We start from the raw sequence: 22,170 nt of genomic DNA on the forward strand, positions 1-22,170 counted from the left end.
CACATCTTTGTATCTGCCTTGAAGATCGTGATTGTAAGCGGCCCTGTAGGTCTTCCTCTTTTGCCTTGCCGCCATCTACTGAGCCAGTCTCCTGTTGGATTGAGGTTATTGCAGTTTTCCACTATTTTGACTGGCTCAGCATGACCCCATAATTTGATGGCTGATAGACTGTGTGGAGAATTCATCTTTTATATTTATTGTTGGGCTTTTTGGCAAATGAAAAGCAGATTGGATCCTCTCAGCTCATGGGTGTTTATTTGTTGAAAATCTAGTCTTTTCAGCGCTGTACCTTTTGCCATGGTCCCTGCCTCAGGAAGCTGATACCCATTTGAGGAGAGGAGATGAGTTAACGGTGGAAGAGGGCTTGTCATTAGTCTTAACTGGAGTATCAGATTGAAATCCTTAAGGCCCAGAATGGTCAGGGAAGGAAATGGATAGAGGGGAGTGGGTTAGGCGTTCCAGGCAGAGGGATCCAGGAGCCGAGGACATGGAGAAGTGGGAGGGGTGTGTGGGGTGTGAAAGGTACCAGATTTAGTGTGTTCACTCGGATGGATGGTGGATACTGCTGCCTGGCAGGCACTGCTGGGTGCTTCCTCTGAAAGACCCTTCACTCCCAGAAAGCACTGTCGAGTGTGTTTCCTCTTCAGAAATCCAATGCCAGTGAGGTGGGTAAGGCGTCTGTCCTGCTATGGATGAGGTGACTTGGTTAAGTTTTATTTTTAATTGTTATAAGTGGCAATAGTAGACTTTGGGTAGTTTGAACTAAAAAGGGCGTTAATTGGAGGCAGGCTGGAGTAGCACAGGAAGCGCTGCATAACTCCTGTGATCTGCGACGGGTAAAGACCAGGGCAGCTGGGGAGAAATTCCCAATTCCCAGGAGAAAGGATCTGGTTGGTCTGGCTTGGGCCATGTGCCCACCTCTGGTTCTGGCATCTGTGGCTGCAGGGCTAGTACACATTACAGACAAGGCCGCTAGTGGCCTCCTCCCCAGATACCGGGAAACTTCCCTTACAGTTGTCTGCCACAGACAGGCCCAAGAGAGGTAAATTCATTTGCCTAAAGTTACAAGGTAGTGGCAGAACTGAGAATAGTTCTGCCCTTAGACTTGGGGAGGAAAAAGGGCCTCTGTCTTTGGCCCTAGTGCTCTAGAAGGTCCCACTCTAGCCTTCTTCCAGCCATTCCCCTCACAGGGTAAGGATTCCATGGGATCAAGATGTGTCCAGTTGGAGCCCATAGATCTCCCCCCCACCCAGTTCTAGACCACAGTCTGGATACCTAGGGCCCTCAGAATCTCCTGCCCTGACAACCCCAGGCTTCATTCCCAGGTTTTTTTGGGCTTCTTCCCTAATCTACCTGCAGAGTGCAGACCTTGCCCCTGTGTCTGCATGCCTAGGCCTGAGGGCTGGATGCTTATGGGGAAGAAGAGCTGAGTGGCCACCCTCAAATGCAGAACCTCTGGCACTGTGGGACAGAGCCAGAGAAGAGACGGAGTGAGAAGAGACGGGGGAAAGGAAGGGGACAGCTTTCCCAGTACACCGTGTTCAGGCACAGAACTCCCAAGGAGTGTGAGAATTCCAGATTTGAACCTGGTCTTCCAGGTGATTATGAAGAAGGTATATTTGTCAAGGCAGGAGAGTGCAATGTTCTTTAAATAATAGCTTGTTGGTGGGATTTATAACTAAATGTGTAGACATAGTATACGAGTTTTCATTTGTACTCTTGCCCCAGGCGCTGAAAGTGTTAAAGGTGGACTTGCCTGCGACTGAGAGTCTAAAACACAACTTTTGTTTTCCTCGTTTGTCATATAGTGGCCTAAAAAATCAGTAGATTCTTAGCATTGCTCTTAGCCAGGCAGACTACACAAATTTTGAATTAAGGTCTTGGTAGTCTTTGAAACCTGATAAGACTTTGTTTCCTCATTCTGGTGGCGTTCTCAGACCGTACCGCTGATGGCTTGATCTGTGTTGCAAGACTTGTTAAGAAGGGTTTGGCAGGGCCAGCCCGGTGGCTCAGCGGTTAAGTGCGCGCACTCCGCTACTGGTGGCCCGGGTTCGGATTCCGGGCGCGCACCGACGCACCGCTTCTCCGGCCATGCTGAGGCCGTGTCCCACATACAGCAACTAGAAGGATGTGCAACTATGACATATAACTATCTACTGGGGCTTTGGGGAAGGAAAAAAAAGGAGGAGGATTGGCAATAGATATTAGCTCAGAGCCGGTCTTCCTCAGCAAAAAAAAGAGGAGGATTAGCACGGATGTTAGTTCAGGGCTGACCTCCCTCATAAAAAAAAAAAAAAAAGAAGGGTTTGGCAGTCTGTACCAGGCACTAAATGTCACCAGGCTGACTACATGACTTATTTTTTGAGGTCAAACAAACCCATTGACCAAAAGGTTTGAGGGCAGTGCAAACATCTTGTATACTAGTTTTACAAATGGATCCAAACCCCAGAGGAGTGATTGTGGGGAGGCAGAAAGCCACTTTAAAAGCCATGATTGTTGTATCTTCACTAGCAATTCGAACTTGAATCTGTCAAACCATTTTGGTCCTTAGCAAGCTGTGTAAACTGGCTGGTAGCTGGTAGATCTTGGTTCACTTAGCCTCCTACGTTATAGCATTGCTATCTTCTTTCTCTCTCTCTTTTTTTTTTTTTTTGTGAGGAGATCGGCCCTGTGCTAACATCTGCCAATCCTCCTCTTTTTTTGCTGAGGAAGACTGGCCCTGGGCTAACATCCATGCTTATCTTCCTCCACTTTATATGGGACACCGCCACAGCATGGCTTGCCAAGCAGTGCATCGGTGCGCGCCTGGGATCCAAACCGGCGAACCCCGGGCCGCCACAGCAGAGCGCACGCACTTAACCACTTGCGCCACCAGGCAGGCCCCTCTCTTTTCTTTTTTAAATATCTGCTGTGTGTGTCTGTGTGGCGTTCGTGTGTGTAGAGAGAGAAGAAAGGAAGAGAGGCACACACCTCTGTAAGTTTGAAATTATTTATACACTCACACACACACCATCTTAAACTTAGTAAAAGTAGCTAGAGTTGAGAACCATTTTTTCTGAACCATTTGAGAATAAGGTGCCAACATGATGCCCCATCCATCACTCCCAAATATTTCAGACTGTATTTTCTCAAACAAGCCATTCTGTCTAATCACAAACCAACCAGCAAGATCAGGAAATTCACATGGATGCAACACTGCTGCCTAATCCTCAGACCCCATTCAGATTTTCCCAGTTGTTCCAGTCATGTCCTTAATGGCAAAAGGATCCAGTTAAGGATCATGTGTGCGTCTAGATTTACATGACACTTTGGAAGATTACAAAACAGCTGTTTTGTAAAATGTCCCTTAATTTGGGTCTGTCTGATGTTCCCTCGTGATTAGATTCCAGCTACGCATCTTTGGCAAAAACGTCATGGCATGGATGCTTCTTATCGCATCTTGTGGTCTGATGTGTGGTTTCCATATGCCCCTTTACTGGTAGTGTTAACTTTGATCATTTGGTAAGATTATGTCTGCTAGACTTCTCCTTTAAAAACAATTCCTCTTTTCCTTGTGTGACTAATACGTATTTTGCGGAGAGGTATTTTGAAAATATGTAAATATCCTGTGCCTCATCAAACCTTATTAATTAGTTAATTTTAGGTCTATGGACTAATGGATTCTAGTTTATTTAAAGTGTTGTAATCTATTATTATTTATTTTTATCCTTAGATTGTTCTAGATTTGACTGGGGGAGCTCCTTTAAGCTGGCTCCTGTTTTCCTCGTGACATGTCCCCATCGTTCTTTGAGCACGTCCTTGTTTCAGGCACAGTAAGATGTTTCAGGCTCCTTGCCTACTCTCCCTGCCCTGTACTCTTTGTGGGGGATGGATGTTAGAAACCAAGATCTTGGTGGTAGGTGTGCTCATGGCTTCCAGAGTATTTTAGACCCTCTCAGTGGACATAGCTAGTTAATATTTGTATGTGTACACACACTTCCGTCTACACTTACTTATTTGTCTGTATATATTGGAAATGAGTTCACACCAATAACTCTCACCACAGGCTTCATTCTAGTTTTCTCCCTTTCCATGTTTCTTTTTTTTTTCTTTGAGGTAACATTAGTTTATAACAGTATATAAATTTCAGGTGTATATCATTATATTTCAGTTTCTGTGTCAACTACATCATGTTCACCACCCAAAAACTAATTACCATCCATCACCTTACATATGTGCCCTGTCACCCCTTTCGCCCTTCTTCTCCCCACTTCCCCTCTGGTAACCACCAGTCTGATCTCTATATCTATGTGTTTGTTTGTTGTTGTTGTTTTTATGTTCCGCACATAAGTGAAATCATATGGTATTTGGCTATTGGGCTTTCTTCTTTCTCCATTTGACTTATTTCACTTAGCGTAATACTCTCAGGGTCCATCCATATTGTTGCAAATGGCAAGATTTCATCTCATTTATGGCTAAGTAGTATTCCTGTGTGTGTGTGAGAGAGAGAGAGTTAGATTTTCTTTACTCATTCATCCGTTGAGTCTCTTTCCATATTTCCCTCTCCTTTTTTTTTTTTTGAGGAAGATTGGCCCTGTGTTAACATCTGTTGCCAATCTTCCTCTTTTTTCTTTTTTCTCCCCAAAGCCCCAGTACATAGTTGTATATCATAGTTGTAGGGTTGTAGCTCTTCTGTGTGGGACGCTGCCTCAGCATGGCTTGATGAGCGGTGCGTTGGTCCTTGCCCAGGATCCAAACCAGCGAACCCTAGGCTGCCGAAGCAGAGTGTGCGAACTTAACACACACACACGCACACACACACACACTTTCCCTGCTTTTCCCTAGTCCCAACACATGGCTTTTGGACTGAATTGTTCAGGAAAGGGAAATGAAAACCATTTTCTTATTCATATTTAATTCTTTGTATTTTAAAATATAAATATGTCACAACACTTTTCAAGATAATTTGATTTAGCTTAGTAGTTTCCAGCCATACTTCCTCCTACCACAGGGTTTTAACAAATGCAGTTTCCATTTCCATAGCCTGGAGCCTTCGGCCCATCCCCCTTGCTTATTGTTTTTCGTGCTGTTATTTATTAGTATTGTCATCAAACCATTCCTTTACTGAAAAACATTTAATTTTTGTTTGTTTTCGTTTACTGTTACAGAGAATGTTTTATTGAATGTCTTTAGACACACATTCTTACTCACTTGCGCTGGTGTCTGCACTGTAAACACAGCCAGAGTAAAAGAAAGAACCAGAGTGGAACTAAGTCGTTAGAGCTTTGCTCCGTCTTCTTTCAGTGCAGGGGGTACATGTCATTCAGCGCGGGGTCCCCAGAGCCCAGGGGAGCACACAGTAAGTGCTCAGTAAAGGTTTATTGGATTTGAGTGGGCCTCAGCTTCTTTTAATGAACAGTAAACCTTAATGACATTCCTCGTAGATGGTGAAGAGCGGCTGCCTTGTGATTTAAGGGCGACGTATTTTATCCCTAAGCGGGTTTGCCTTTTTTCCACAGAAGGTGGTCTTCTGCTCTGTTAAAGAGGCACTGGAAGTGGACTGGAGCAGCGATCAAGCCAAGGCAGCTCTGAAGCGCACGACCTCGGATTACTTTCTCCTTCAAGGTAAGGGCTCGAGCAGAGCTTCCCAGCGAATGCTTTGTGCTGGGATCTCTGCAGAGGTGGCTGCAGAGTCCAGATGGTTCCTTGATGCTCCCCTGGAGTCAGGTTCCTCACTCACTGGATCTCAGTGGCCACTGGAGAACATCTGAGGGAATGGAGATGAGGCCCGTCAGTGACCTCTGATTTCTTGATGATTTTTGCATGTTTTATTACTTGTTGAGATGAACTGCCCTTTAAAGGTGAGCCCAGATAACAGTGTCATAAATCAAGCAACTTCTCCTCATCACTTTTTCCTCTACAGAGTTCTTCCCTGGCATCAAAACTAGTCTTCCTCTCCTGAAAGGTTTTTTCCTGTCTCACCATCCTTCCTGGTCCCCAGGGGGCTGTTAGCTAAGTGTTGGTTGGCTTCTCAGTGTTCTTCTCCCTGGCACTTATAATTTTTTAAATATCATTTTAAAAATAATAATCACTAACATTGAGTGCTTAGCGTGAGCCCTTGCGAGTAGATACTATTCCTGTTTTACAAACAAGGAAACTGAGGCACAGAGAGATTAAGATTACTCTGTTCCCAAAGTTTACAGTAAGTAAGTGTAAAAATAATATTGATTTGTTAATTGGTGTAAAAATAACCCTTATTTGTTGTAGAAAATACCAGAAAAGCACCAACAAAAAAAGATCACTTTGACATTTTTGTGCTTTTGGGGATGTGTTTCCCAACTTTTTTTCCATTTCATAGTTTATGTAGCACAAGATTTGCATAGGAAGGACACTGGAGTCCCTCAGCCACTGGTCCCATGACCCACATGTCCACTCGAAGGCCTGAGAGAGTCAGTGTCTCTACACAGCCGTAACCTGTTCTCAGGGAGACTGAGCTAGAGAGATGGAGCTTTTATTTATACCATTTGCAAAGCAGTTTCTGGTTGCATTTGGACAGTCTTCAGCCTTCTTTTCGCCAGGCTGAGTGGAGAGCTGCCTCCCCACCTCACTCCTTCCCTCTGTCTATGCAGACTCCAGGAGCACTCCCACCCCACCGTCAAGATAGATGGTGTGTGTGATAGTTTAAAACATTCCTCCCTCCTCAAGCACTGTATATATTGATTCAAAGGGAAATACATAAAACCATATAAAACTTCCTTAATAAACTAGTAAGAAGATCAGATGAGGCTAAAGTTTATCTTTACGTTATCTGTGAATAAAGCTTTTTCCATATTAATTAGTGGTGTCGACCAGACTGGGGATGTGAGAGTTGGCGGATGAACTATTTTAAAGCCCTTAATATCCATCTGTACAGAAATAATTAAATGGGTTAGGTAGGAGTGAGTCTTGTGCACGTGAGGATGGTAGGATGCAGAAAACACCTCCTGCTAGGGACTGGGACAGGGTGGCGAGGGAGTGCCAGCTGGAGCCAGAGCAGGGCCTCCCCAGGCCGGGTTGAGAGTGAGCACGGGACCCCGGGCCATTGGGAGGAACTCGTTGCTCAGTGCCCAGGACGTAGAGAGCCCTCGGTTCACAGTAGCCATGAGTTTGCAGAGGTTTGGGGTATAGCCAGAGCATTTCTCACTGCTGCTTACAAAAGGAGTCAACTGATGTTTGAGTTTACCATAATCTGGTAATTCTCAACCAGGGGCGATTTTGCCCACCAGGGCCATTGGCAGTGTCTGGAGACATTTTTGGTTGTTACGGCTAGAGGTGGGATGGGGAGAGGTGTTACTGGTGTCTAGTGGGGAGAGGGCAGGGATGTTGCTAAATATCGCATGACACGTGGCACAGGACAGCTCCCATGACAAAGACTTCTGTAGCCTCCAATGTCAATAGTGCCATTGACTATGTGAGTGCCTTCTCACATAGGTTGAGACACCCTGATGTACCCCTTTGCAGTTTCCAGAGTGTTTTCTCATCCATCTCATTGTCACAGCACCCTTATGAGGTAGACTGGGTAAGGATTGTTCCCAATTTGGTTTCTGGAGATGAAGAAACAGAGACCCAGAGAAGGTCACTCTTTTGCCCAAGAGGACACAGACTGTAGGTGGCAAAGGAGGTAGGACCTGAACAGCCCCATCTCTGAAGTCTGAGTAATGTGTAAGATGCCAGGTGACAATAGCATCCAGGCTCCATTCTCAGTGCTCATTGGATCCTCCTCACATTCATATGCGGTAGCTGCTGTACCCCCATTTATAGGTGTTTTAAAAGGCACCGACTGGGCCCGGCCCCGTGGCTTAGCGGTTAAGTGTGCGCGCTCCGCTACTGGCGGCCTGGGTTCGGATCCCAGACGCACACCGACGCACCTCTTCTCCAGCCATGCTGAGGCGGCGTCCCACATAAGAGCAACTATAAGGATGTGCAACTATGACATACAACTATCTTCTGGGGCTTTGGGGAGAAAAAGGAGGAGGATTGGCAGTAGATGTTAACTCAGAGCCGGTCTTCCTCAGCAAAAGGAGGAGGATTGGCATGGATGTTAGCTCAGGGCTGATCTTCCTCAAAAAAAAAAGGCACCGACGGATGAAGGCCCAGGCCTGTGGCCATCCCTACCCTCAGGAGCCCATCGAGGTGAGGAGGCAAAACTATACCCTGGAAACAGTGTGGGGGAAAGTGTATTTTAATCCAGACGCTGCTGACCGTCACCGTCAGAAGTTACAAGGGGCTGGGAGAGTAGACAGGTCGTGAGGAAGAGGCGGTAGCCTTAATATTATGACCCGTACGGCAGGCAGTGGTGCACGGTTGTTCAGAGCAAGAGCTTTGCAGTCAAAATAGAGTTGGCTTTCAGTCCTGGCTCTGCCATTTTTTTTAGGTGGGTAATGTTGAACCGCAGACTTCGCTGAGGCTCCCTCAGATTCCCCTCTGACCTGGGGTGTCAGCAGCACTTGCCTTAGAGGGCTTTTGTGGGGCTTGGATGATATACATGCAGAAAGCTTAGCACAGAGCAAGTCCTGGAGACCTGTGTTAGCCATGGAGGTTTGTGCGCTTTTTGTTGGCGTGGGTACCGTGCAGCTGTGTGGTAGAAGTTTGGAGATTGACTCAACTTACTCTTAATTCCATACTTGAGTAGGTGTTATCATAGCAGCAGTCCTGTTGGGTTTTAATTTTCTGCCTGTGACACTTGTTGGATAATATATTCCATATGTTTACTTCTTTCTTCTAAATGGTCCTAGTTATCTTTTCAGTTTCAAGTTCAAATTTACCATCTTAACCATTTTTACATGTACAGTTCTACATAGTCATAGAATTTTGAAAGGAGGAGGCAACCCCACATATCATCTAGGCCAAGGCTAGCATATATATGCTTCCCACTCTTCCCTCCATCCCTCCCCTGTGGCAGACGTGGCTGAAGGGGCCCTCATCATTGGCCAGCGTTTCTAAACCGTCAGGCCACTTTCCCATAGACTCAGAATCCTTTAAACAGCACTGCCTACAGTCACCCTCTGACTTGGCATGTAAAATGAACCCACTTCGCAGTTCTAATTAGGCTAACTCTCTTTATGATAAGAATGAGGCCTAGAAGGGAAGTGATGCGCCGTGGTCATACAACAAATGAGTGGTGGTCCTCGGTCTAAAATCCAAGTCTCCTGACCCTTCCAGGGTCTAGTTCTTTTACTCCGCAGCCAGTGCTCTTCCTGACTTTTTGTGGGTATCCAGCACAACCTTTCCTGGTCCTTTCTCTTTGCAGCAGATCAGAAGTTCTAACCTTCCTTGTGTGTTGTCATATGCATGTTCCTGATGGGTTTTTTTGCCTTCTTGGTCTCTCTCTGAGCTCTGCTGTGTCTTTCCAGAGGAAGTGCGACTGGAACCACACGGAGCGTTCCAAATGCAGTGAGCACGAGGGCCTGGTTTGCTCTCTGGGAGTTTCTCTATTGGTGCATACTTGATTAACTCCTTCTACTACCTCCTAGACTAAGATTCTGGAAGTAGAGGGAATGGCTCTCCTGATCTCTTTCCCTGGTTACTGCCAGTGACTTAGAACCCTCAGCTTGTAAGTTTTAAGCTGACTCTATGGGTGTATCGCCTTATTCTTATATTTGGAGAAATACTTCTTTTGATTTTCTGCTCAGCCATTCATATAACTGAGATGCTCCCGTGATTCGACCTCATTGGATTTCCCAGGAGAGCATAGCGGCTTCCACACATGAACTTCCCTGCTGCCACATACACTTGCCATCAGCTGTCTTTGTGACCTTGGGCAGATAAGTCAACTTGCCTCTCTAGGATTTTGTTTCCTCACCTGTAAAATTATAGCACAAAGTTTCTAAAATCTCTTCTCGTTCTAAATAGTGAATCTAATAAAATATGAGTTCCTTCTTGTGTCTCGTGTTTCTGTATTTTTTGTTTTTATACTTTTAACAACTTTATTGAGGTATGATTTATGCCAGAAAATTTACCCATTTTAAAAGTATTTCTTTTAAAATTTTCTAGAAATTATTTCATTAATTCGAGCAATATCCTCCAGTTAGTCCTAAGGTTTGGTTTTAGTTAGAACCGTATTTCCGCCCAGCCTGTTTTGCTAGTCAGCCATAGCAGTAAAAGTGCCGTCTGAATAGAGTCGTGGGCAGTCTGGTGTCATGGAAAAAGCACAGGCTTTGGAGATGAGCAGAGCTGAGTTCAGATCGCAGCTCCCCCTGCGTCTCAGCTGGGATAACCTTTGGTGTGTGAACTTCGGATCCTGGTTCCTGACCTGTTAAGGGGGCTGGGGGCAGATAACACCACCTTCCCTCAGCTCTGGGAAAGGGAGTGAGATGGTGAATGTGAAAGGTGTCTGTGCCCAGGGCACAGCTTTTATACCACTTGAGTTTTCCTCCTTGGCTCTGTTCAGGGCATTTTCCAGTTACATAGTGAGTAGGACCAGGAAGGGTTTTTTTACATCAAAGTTAGCACACCTGAAATTGATATAATTAGAAAGTGGCCTTGATTTTGAGCTTATAAAGTCAAACATTGGTAACATTCTGACTTGGGGCTGTGGGATGGCCTTGGAGAAAATCCAAGTTGAGTGGTGAGTTTTTCAGGCAGTACTCTTGTTTTCCTGTTTGTGGCACATAAGAATGGTTCTGTGTATTGGCAACTAGAAGGATGTGCAACTATGACATACAACTATCTACTGGGGCTTTGGGGAAAACAAAGGAGGAGGATTGGCAATAGATGTTAGCTCACAGCCGGTCTTCCTCAGCAAAAAGAGGAGGATTAGCATGGATGTTAGCTCAGGGCTGATCTTCCTCTCACACACACACACACACACACACACACACACACACAAAGGAATGGGCGTGGCTGTGTTCTAATAAAACTTTATAAAAAAAAAATGGTTTTGTGTATTGAATAGTACTTGCTGCCTTACCTGGCACTGTGCTAAGCATCTGACATATTCTCTTACATTCTCCTGACAACCTTTGAAGCACAGTTGTTATCCCACTTTCCTTTAAGGAGACCAAGGTTGAGCGTGGTTGTGACTTGCTCAGATGCCTGGTTTTCTAATTTTATTTATTTATTTATTTTCCCCCAAAGCCCCAGTAGATAGTTGTATGTCATAGCTGTACATTCTTCTAGTTGCTGTACGTGGGACGCAGCCTCAGCATGGCCGGAGAAGCAGTGCGTCGGTGCGCGCCCAGGATCCGAACCCTGGCCGCCAGCAGCAGAGTGCGTGCACTTAACCGCTAAGCCATGGGGCCGGCCCAATATGCCTGGTTTTCTAGACAGAGGCAGCATTTAGACCATGAAGTCTGTTTGACCCAGAGACTGTGCTCTTCACATCTATAAAATACGTCTCTAAACGAAGTGATTTTGTTAAATTTTAGATTAGGAGCTCTGCTTGCTAGGGAAACAGGACCCCTGCTACACTGTAGAAAACCGTGGTTCAAAAATGTATTAGACACAAAGATCATCTGAATTCTGACCCAGATAGTCGTCTTTTTTCCCCCAAGAGACATTTTAATTTTATTTTTATTAGAAAAGTATTAAGTAAAAAATTTTCAAACAATTCAAAAAGGTGTAAAAAGTAAGTTTTCTTCATTAGACCTTCCTCATTTTCCCCTCTTGCGATTTTCAGGGGAAGCTACTATTAAGAATTTCCTGTATATCTTCTTGAAAAATGCTTAACAACTCTGATCATGCGTGTGTGTGTAACCAAACTGTTAAGCAGTGTTTGGCAGCTTGCTTTTTTTCATTTGATGGCCTTAAGTGATAAGGAAAGGTCTTGAGCACATAGAGAGTGACCTTATGTCTTGTTGGCTGCATAATGTAGTATTCGTTTGGTTGTACCATCGTCTGTGACCAGTTTCATCTTGAACGGCATGTAAGTTGTTTTTGGTTGTTCCCAGTCCTTAGAATTTGTTCCTAGGAGCCTTTCTAAGAATGTGACTAATACACTTGGTGATGCCTTAGGAACTCCTAGTGAGGACAGGGTGCTTGGCTGTGATGCACACCTGAGAGTACCTTGTAGAGAACCTGACTGTTTCACCATTCCCTAACGGAACGCATAGTAGGTGCTCAATGAATAAATATTTTTTGCACGAGTGACTGGTGATTGCTTGTCTGGTCATCTGCTCCACTCCAGAGGGAGAGCAGCCTGCCCTCTGGGGTCCCCACAGGATCCTCTTGCCCACCTGCTTCCCTAGGTACCCATCAGGCTTTTGATTCCAATGTTGCCCCAGCCGGCCCTCACACCTAGGCAGTTCTTGCTGCCCCATTCACAATTCAGCCTCTGGGGAAGCAGCTGCCCTGCCGTCCGTGCACGTGTGTTTGCCTGGTTTGGGCGTTGAGTGTTTTTCCAGTTTACTTACTAAGATAGTGGCCAGACTGAACGCTTCCTGCTACATTTTTCCATTATCTTGAGAGTTGGCCTCACCATCTGTGAGCAGAAGGTCTCATCTTTTTATTATTCTCCCATGGCATGTTGCAAAACATTAAGCGTGAGCTGGTTTCCTGTGACAAAAAGTTGACTTTGATTTGTTCTTTTTGAGGTTACCATGAGTTTATCATAACAGGAGTGCTAAAAATACCGGGTCTAGTATGGAAACAGCATTCAGTTACCAGCATGAGCAATAATATGCAGGTTTAGCCCAGAGCAGGAGGAAATGGACTTCATCTCAAGACGAGAGTTACTTAGTAGAGAATGCTTGACAGTCTTAGTTTCCTCAGTCTGTGTTCTGATGAGTTGTGAAAGAGTACTGAGGCCATTGTTGAGCTACAGAATGAAAGCTGAGACTGATCTTAGACCAAACATTTTTTGAGCACCTGCTATGTGCTGGATCCTGTGCCTGGGAGTCATCATCAGAGGAAGAAGAAGTCTGCCTGCCAATGGGAAAGACAAACACAAACAATTCTACCCCTTGTGAGGAGAGCTATAACAGAGGCCATTGGAAAAGTAGTCATGTTGTGCTGTTCTGTTTTTTAATATGTGTGAATTATTCCATAATAATGAAAAGCAAACTGTTATGAGAGCTCAGGGAACTGAGGTTCTGGCCATCTTTGGGGAGTTGTGTAATCTTTGCAGAGGAGGAGACATCGGAGCTGGATTTTAAAGAACAGATGTTTGCTAAGTGGTGAAGAGAGGTGAGACTATTGCAGGTAGAGGAGCAGGACATGCAGACGGCCGGCAGTGCAAAGCCCATGTCCCAGCTGGGCTGGAGCTTGCTGGGAACTGGCCAGAGAAGAGATCATCAGGGCCCTGCTTTTTAGGCTTTTATTCTCATAGTCAGTGGTTCTCCAACTGATAGGATATTAGAATCATTCAGGGAACATTTGAAAAATACAGATTCCCTAGTCCTATCTCAGATTTTGGAATCACAATAATTAGGGGTGGCTGGCACCTCTGCGTTTTTGTAAAGCTCCCAGGTTTTTGAAGGATCAGCCTATTAGAGGGAAGCCACTGCCTTAGGAGAAGGGGATGTCCTACATCAAAGCCTTGATTTACTCATTTGTGTTTGTATTTTAAAATGTATTAAGTATTAAGTTCTGTATTTCACATGAAGACATTACTACACTAAGGCAGGAGAAAAAAGGAACTAAGCCATGTAGCTCTTCAATACAGTGTTTTGACTATATACCCTCAGACTAAAGAAAAAAGAAGTATAAACAAATACTGAACTCTAGTTAGTAGGTTTGTTTTTCATAGTGGTATGGGTTAGCAATTCTGAAACTACTATTGAGCAAATAGGTAAATACATTGTGGATAATGAGAGAATCAGTTGTTGTTTTTATTGCCAGAAAAGGCAGTTGCCTGTAACGGTGGAAGGTGGGAAAGGAACCCTGTGGGAATAGATTGGAGTTGGAGTTGTCCGGATGAACTCATGGTTTTTTATATGTAAATATAGAAATAGATGTGTGTGTGGAAGTGTCTTCATGCTTATACATATATATTTCCTAAGTCTGTCTGTTGAGAGGGCTTAGAATCAAAGACACTCGGGTAGCAATTTACATACCTCATGCCCCGATCCTGATTGTTAATATCCAGGGAATACCCAGCTCCTTGGAGAAATGGCTGATCCCGAGGCTGGGGTAGGAAAATTACAGGTGAGCTTGAAATATCCTGCTAAGCCAGAAAGTAAGGAAGTGCTCAAAGAATGAGGGGTCCTGTCAAAAGGACACAGGAGCCAACTTGAAGGAGCTCCTACTCGTCAAATCTGGGACAATTGAGGATCAAAATAAATAATGGTAGTAATAGACCATAACCCATAGAATAAAATAACCAATGAGTCTACACTGATAGATAAGTGAATAGTAAATAGACAGAGGAGGAGGAAAGTTCTTTTTTACGGTAGAATAACAGTCAAGAAATAAAGCAGGAATGATGAAGATAAAAAATCTATATTTGATCATTATCATAGTAATCAAAATTATTTCAGTCAGGAATTGATGGATGCTAAAACTCATGGGAAAGTTTGCTGTGAAATAGGATAGATGTCTCCTCCCAAGATACTTTTTAATTAATTACAAAGAGAGACTGTAGAGAACCTTGGCAGACTACCTCAGCCAAGAGATCCAAGTTAACATTCCAGGAATAGGACAGCTAGATCTCATGCTTCCTGACAGGATGCTCTGAGGATGCAGCGCTACTCTGGATTTGCTGTCCAAAGTGGGTAATCTGAGTAATTATGAGGAAACATTACACAAACTCGAACTGAAGAATATTCTATAAAGTAAATGATCTATACTCTTCAAAAGTGTAACGAAGGACTGAGGAACTGCATTCCAGATTAAAGGGGAATAGAGACATGGTAACTGAATGGAGTATTGGAATCCTAGATTGGATCTGAGAGCAGGGGAAGAATTTTTTTTGGTCTCAAGGATTTTAGTGGGACGGTTGTTAAAATTTAGAAGAGGTCTGTAAACTAGGTAATACTACTCTTATCAATGTTAATTTCACAGTTTTGATAATTGTTTTGTGGTTATGTAAGAGAATGTTCTTGTTTTTAGGAAATACACACTGAAGTATTTAGAGGCCAATTTCAAATCATCCAGAAAAGAATGTGTGTATTTATAGATATAAATATAAAGAAATAATGACAAATGTTATAGAATGTTAACATTTGGGGAATCTAGGTGAAGTTATACAGGAATTCTGTGTACAATTTTTCTGTAAGTCTAAAATTATTTAAAAATAAAATTTGAAATAATGAAAAACTAAACCAGAACCGATCTCCAAAAAACCCAATTCTCAGCACCTAGAAAAGTCCTGATATTTGATGGCTGAATGAGTAATGCCTGCAAAGGGCTTTTTGATCTGTGCTGGGTCCGTAGGAAGGGCGTGTTTAACAATACATGCTTGTCATCTCTTCACATGGTGGAGAGGTCTTTCTCTGGTGTTCTTTGTGTACAGTTCCTCTGGAAAGGAGTCATAGAGGTTCCCCGAGATTTTCAGGAGTGCCTAGAGACCTCTGCTGTGGGAGAAATACCACATCCCAGGAGCGAGAACAGCAGAGCCTTGATGACTCAGGCAGAAGGTAGTAAGTACTACGCCACTGCTGAGCAAGGCTGGATGGACTCCACTTTGGGCCATTGCTCTGCAAAGAGAATTCCTCTGGCCAGCAGTAGTGTTAGGCAGACTGTAGGGGGTGTATTTGCATATAAACAATTAGCTAACTGCATCAAGCCTTCAGCTTTTCTGGAGCTGGGCAGGACCTTAGTAGGAATACAAATGGTGGCTTGGAGGCAGGTACTAGAGGGGGCAAAGGGCACGCGTGGTGGTCTCTGGTGAGTCGCTTCCCCTGCCCAGCCTCCCTGTTGGTCGTGGGGCAGATTAACATGAGCTGTGAGATGTCCTACTGTGCGGCCAGTGTACGCCCAGAGCCGGAATGAGTGAACAGCGCTCCAGGTGGAGCTGTTAGTTTTGTTCCAACCTCTTGCCGTTTTCTCTTCTACAGAGACTTAGTGAAATTTGAGAACTTGATTGGCAGCTCCTTTCACCTAGAGCCCCAGACAGACACTCTGTGTGGGGCTCTACGGGAGTGGAGTTCAGCCTAGACACCTCCTGTTTCCCTCCCTGCCTCCTACTCATATGACCGTGGGTTCTCCTACAGGCGTGCCTCCCACCGTTAACCTTCATCTGTGGCTTAGGGCCTTTGCCAGACTCCCAGCTGGTCTCTGCCTTCAGATCTCTTCCTTCTAAGCTGTTTTCAGTCACCTGACTCATCTGTCTGAAAACTAAAAGCCTTCCATGATTGTCTTTTGCCTTCGGGATACCATTTAGACTTCCTGGACTGGCATCTCAGACCTGGGGCCTGCTGACCTCTTTCTCCTTTCCACTCCCTTCTGCCCTCCTTGAACCCTACACTCAAATTGAACTACTTGCTGTCCCCTAGACATCTGTCACCCCGTGCTGTCACACCCTCGTTTCTACGGTTTTCTGTTCCTTTTGCCTGGAATATCCTGCTTCAGCCCTTCCCAGTTATCCTCCCTGCTCAGCTCTGATGTTACCTCCGGGAACCTAACTCCCCTTATCTGAGTTGGATTTCCTTCCTCTGTAATCCCATACCACACTCTGGACAACAGGCCTGATGCAGAGCAGGGCCTTCGTAAATGTGGGTAGGTTGCTTGCTGCAACGACCTGTCCCGAGTTTGGAGCATCTTGCCATTTCTTAGTGTGTGGCTTCATTAATTTATTTTAGGCCCATGTAAAGCCATCTAGGTGGTGCTAATTTGCATAGCTGGCCTTCGGCCTTTCCCCACTGTGCCGAAAGACAGGAAGTACCTCTGAGCCCCAGACTTGTCTGTAGGACTGTGCCTAACCATCCAAAGGATTAGGGAGCATTTCCACTCTCCTTTAGTTGTCCCCTTCCAGGGACCAAGGGCTCGTTAGGAACCAGCAGCTCATATCTCTGCTAGGAGCAGGCAAGGTCGGACCTCGGGCCTTCTGTAGGGGAATTAGTATCTTCTCTAAGGTGGCTGATTATTCTTGGTTCATAAGTCGAGCCAAACATGTTTGGAATTTATGTCTGCTTTCTCCTGCCAATCTTCTCAGTCACCTAAGCCCTTGAGGTTTCCAGATTTGGATTTGGAGGAAAGAAGTTTAGGTCCCAGCCCTCCCATATACTTCCTGGCCTTGAGCAAATCCCTTCACTTTGTGGCCTCTGTTTTTACATATGGACATGGGGAAGGTGTTGATAATCTTCAATTCCCAGTGATGGTGTATAGCAGAGCCTTAGAAATAGTTCTGTTTTCTCCCTTTTTTAATTGTAAAAATAAGACTTCTTTCTTCCCTCTCCCTCTCCCTCTCCCTCTCCCTCTCCCTCCCTCTCCCCCCCTCCCCCCCTCCCCCCCTCCTCCCCTTCTCCCCCTCTCCCTCCCTCCCTCCCTCTCTCTTTCTTTCCTCCCCTCCCCTCCCCTCCCCTCCCCTCCCTTCCCTTCCCTTCCCTTTCCTTTTCTTTGAGGAAGATTGGCCCTGAGCTAACATCTGTGCCCATCTTCCTCTATTTTGTATGTGGGATGCCGCCACAGCATGGCTGATGAGCGGTGTGTAGGTCTGCGCCCAGGATCTGAACCCTCAAACCCCAGGCTGCCAAAGTGGAGCTTGCAAACAACCACTATGCCACTGGGCCAGCCCCGAGACATCCTCTTAGTAAAATATTCAGATACCTCAGAGGAACCTGCCATTTCTTGTGTATTTTTCCAGAACTTTGTAATATTTTATACCTCATTCTTTCTCATCACTGCGTGGATTCTTTTGCAAGGTTTCTTTAAAGGGATTTTTTTTTTTTTTTTAAGATTTTATTTATTTATTTATTTCCCCCCCAAAGCCCCAGTAGATAGTTGTATGTCATAGTTGCACATCCTTCTAGTTGGTATATATGGGACGCGGCCTCAGCATGGCCGGAGAAGCGGTGGGTGGGTGCGCGCCCGGGATCCGAACCCGGGCCGCCAGCAGCAGAGCGTGCGCACTTAACCGCTAAGCCACGGGGCCGGCCCTGCAAGGTTTCTTAATGATGGACACATGGTAATTTTTTTGTTCTGTTATAGAAAGATTTTAGAAAACTTTATTTCTTTGATTCCTTCTTCCTCACTTCTCCCTGTCCCCACCAGACTCCCAACCTCCTTGTTTTTATGCTTTTTAATTGACTGTCTTCTGACCTCAGCTTGATTTGGTGACTAGTGCTCTGCAGAAGGAACTTCTTATTTTAGAACTAGTAACCTTTGCAAACCAGGCCGGAGGCAGCCATCGCTGTTTGGCCCGGTGTTCCCCAGTGGGTGTTTTGGTGCCCGGCAATGACAATAACTACCGAGGGGGAGACGGCCACAGGGAAGTGGGTTCCGATAATGGGGCAGCAGCTGAGTGCTTGTTGATCTGCTGCTGTCATGACCACAAAAGTTTAAAAATAATTTGTAGGGAGGGAGAAAGAAAAAAGCAGGGGGTTTTGTTTTTTTTTGTTTGGGTTTTTTTTGGTGCCACTGCCTTATCAGTGGTAGAGAACGCAGACCACAGTCATTCAGAAAGGAAGAAGGCACTGCCCTGCAGAGAGAGGAGAGGTGAGGGGAAGGGCAGAGGTGGCCCAGAAGTGCAGGTTAGTGCTTCACAGCCATCAGCGGGTGGAGTCTGGGGAGAGAACAGACTCTGGTTTGGCACCTGCTCTCCTCCATTCTGAAAAAGAGGCGTAACCCTGGGTCTGCCTCATAGGGTCACAGGATTACGTGACGGCCCGGCGCAGGTTGTGCGTCAGTAATTGTTGATTACATGCTTTACAGTCATCACGATCACATTAAACCTTCCCAGCATCCTCCTGAGAGCAGGTCTTATTATGACCATCCTGTCTTCACATGAGGAAATCGAGTCTTGGAGAGGCTAAGTCATTTGTCTAGGGTCACGAAACCTAGTCAGTGTTTAAGCATCACCCAACACTGCTCTCAGCCAGACTTTAATTATTAGCATTACAGACAGTCGCATTGTGTCCATTTTTTAAATCTGAACTTCACAAGAGCCCTGTGACATTTTCTTATTTCACTTTTGCAGATGTGAAACAGGCCCACCGAGACCAGATTGCAATAATGGGCAACATTGTCAACAACCTGCCTTGTTTTTGCTTTGCAGGCCCCCTTCTCCCCCACCCCCGGCGTTAGCCAGTGTTTGAGCTGCTCCCGGGCCCCAAGCCCAGCTGCAGTTCTTGTTTAAAGCCTCACATCTTTTCTCTGCCTGTCAGACAACAGTCACGGGAATGTCCTGTGCCATCTTCCCTCCATAAGAGCTGTTGGCAGAGAGCAGCAGATGCCCAGAGTCAAGGTCATGTGCCACTCAAGTGCTGGCCTGGAGAAAAGACCCTCTCTCCCTGCTGCTTGTGACCAGGCAGGGTGGTCTGAATGGAGAGGGCTCTGTCAGAATCGCTTGTGAGTAGAGGGTGCAGGGGGCAAAGCTGAGAGGTCAGGGGCCGTGCAGTGGGGTCCGTGGATCTCCATACTTATCCTCCCCGTAATTTACCTCTGCATTTTAGAAGCTTTTTTTTTTTGTCTCTTTCTTTTTGTAAATTACAGTCTTTTAATACGTGCCAGAATGTTCCACCTCAGAGGTGACAGTCAAGCTCAGGAATCACTTGACATTTTTTAGGGGAGAAATAGAATATTTGGCCGGACTAGAGTGTGAATGGGTTGTTTGCATCATTCACACTCCTGGGCTCTGGGATGGGGAGCCAAATCCATTTTAAGTGATTTTTTTTTTGACGAGCATATCTTCTGTCTTGTCTCTACTCATAGGACGGCAATATAAAATATAACATAGAGGTGGTCCCTTTGAGTCCAGTGGGACCCCGAGCCTCTCTCTCCTAAGCCTCAGTTTCCCCCCGCTAAAATGGGGATGGTAACAAGCATACCTACCTCATTTTGTTATATTTTATTTTCATGTAGTAGAGCTTATTCTGAACATAGGATATTATATGCCTTTTTTTAACCTAAATGTTGCAAAAAACGTGTGACTAGAAACTGCTTACATATAATTTTAATAGTTGAATAGTATTCCATTCTGTCGATATATAGCATATTTTATGTAACCATCCTCTTATTGGCTGTGAGATTATTTCCGCATTTTCTGTGGTACAAATACCACAGCAATGACTATTTATATTTACACATAATTCAATCACCGGTCAAGAAGCATTGTAAAGATCCTCCATACCATGTCTTCACGTGGTTTACTGAGCGTTCACACTCCCTCCCTCCAGCTCTGGGTGGATGACGATGCCGGTCCCTCTGCCTTCTGGCTTAGGTTGAGTAATCTTGGTCTTTAATTTGGTAGGCAAAAAATGGCATCTCATTTTCAGGTCATTTCTGAGAAGTAGTACTGTGCTTTCCCCCATCGACTTTCATCTGGTTGCCTCAAACTCTTCAGAGGAGAGTGAGATGTAAATAACAAGAGACAGCTTTGTTTCCCTGTTTTGAGCTGATACGTGATGAGGTCATAGACTAAGGTTTCATTGGAGAGGTGAAAGGGTGACCAAAACTTGGAGCTCAGAAGGGGCATTTCAGAGTAAGTCTTCAGGGGAGGCTGCTCTGGAGGTGAAGTTCTCTGGAGAAAGAGATCAAAGGACTGTGTGGCTGTGGTGACAGACAGGGCTGATGAGGGTGCCCTCTGTGGATTGTAAGCTCTGCATTCGAGGGCAGGGCGTGGGGCTGTCTGAGTCACTTCTGAGTCCCCAGCACAGCTCAGCACAGGGTGGGGGTGGAGAGCAGGTGCTCAGGAAGTGTTCGTGGATGAAAAAAACGAATGAATCAGGGCTGGCCCGGTGGCGCAAGCAGTTAAGTGCGTGCGCTCTGCTTCGGCAGCTGGGAGTTCACCGGTTCGGATCCCGGGTGTGCACCGACGCACAGCTTGTCAAGCCATGCTGTGGCAGCGTCCCATGTAAAGTAGAGGAAGATGGCCGCAGAGGTTAGCTAAGGGCCAATCTTCCTCGGCAAAATAGAGGAGGATCAGCATCAGATATTAGCTCAGGGCTGGTCTCCCTCACAAAAAACAAAACAAAACAAAAAACAAAAAAAACGAATGAATGAACACAGGCACACACAGACTTTTAAGTTTCTGGGTTGAAGAGGACAGCCAAGAGTGAGGTAAATGAAGGGGCAAGTATTGTGAAGCTAAGCTGACAGATGAGCAGATGCCATGGAAGGTAAGAGGCTGCGAGAGCCAAAATCATGGGGGCTTCCCTGAAATGTCCCTGCCCTCCCCGGTCCAGCTCTGTCCCTCCTTTGAGCTTCCCCCTCATGTGCTGGCTGTTCTGGACCTCTAGCCCTCAGATAGGGCATGGAAAGCCAGCCTTCTATCTTTTTTCCCTCTTGAGGGCAGGCGTGGTGTGCACTATGTATCTTTTTTGTTACTTGTTGGATGTGCCATGTCTAGCATGTTTGTAAATTCTTGATAAGAAACAGATCCATCCTAGGTATCTTGGAAACTATATTCAATTTGATTAGTAAAAGAGCAAGTCTGGTTAGGATCTGTGAGGATGTCACTTTGTGTCACTTTGTCGTGAGCCCTCTCCTTTCACATGTGACTGTTTTCCTTCCTTCCCCAAACATTGAGGCTTCCCGTGGAACGGATATTTTCTCAGTGCCTGCTATGGGGCAAGCCCTGTGCTAGGCATTAAGTAGACAGTAGTGAACAAGACAGATATGCTCTCTGCCCCACAGAGCACAAAAATCTAGCCGAGGAGACAAGCGAGTCCTTGTACAAGCGGGTTTACACAGATGACTGTGAAATCACAGGCTGAGATTACGAGCCATGAACGGGAGAGCAGCGTGCAGAGAGTATCAGGGAGACTGGTGAGAGCCGAGTCGGCGTAGGCTCCAGAGCTCACAACTGAGCTGCTGGTGGTGGTTACATGCAGAATTTCAGCTTGAGCTGCTGTGGGACATGGAGGTCACCAGAGCAAGTATGTCACCTATAGAGATGTGGGAGCTGGGTTTCTGGAGATTGCAGAAGAATAGCAACAATTCTGGAATACTCTTACACTGTCATTTACCGAAGGCCGACCCTGCGCCTGGCACTGTCTTGAGTGCTTTCCATGTATTAGTTCTTTTAAGCCTTGAACCCCAGATGGGAAGTGCTCTGAGGATTCCCATTGTATAGAGGAGGCTCAGGGACGTGGGCACTTGGCACAAGGTGACAGTAAG

The 22,170-nt window shown here is 45.5% G+C and overlaps 1 protein-coding gene across 2 annotated transcripts in view; it reads left to right on the top strand.

Annotated features, from left to right (window-relative positions):
- Positions 1–22,170, top strand: part of SAE1 (SUMO1 activating enzyme subunit 1) — a 66,545-nt gene that overhangs the window by 26,313 nt on the left and 18,062 nt on the right. For both annotated transcript variants that reach the window (XM_058529689.1, XM_058529688.1), the window contains one exon: positions 5,499–5,604. In XM_058529689.1, the coding sequence (XP_058385672.1) occupies positions 5,499–5,604 (106 nt within the window). The remainder of the gene's footprint in view (positions 1–5,498; positions 5,605–22,170) is intronic.

This window comes from Diceros bicornis, chromosome 34, assembly GCF_020826845.1.
Source record: "Diceros bicornis minor isolate mBicDic1 chromosome 34, mDicBic1.mat.cur, whole genome shotgun sequence".
Classification (NCBI taxonomy): domain Eukaryota; kingdom Metazoa; phylum Chordata; class Mammalia; order Perissodactyla; family Rhinocerotidae; genus Diceros; species Diceros bicornis.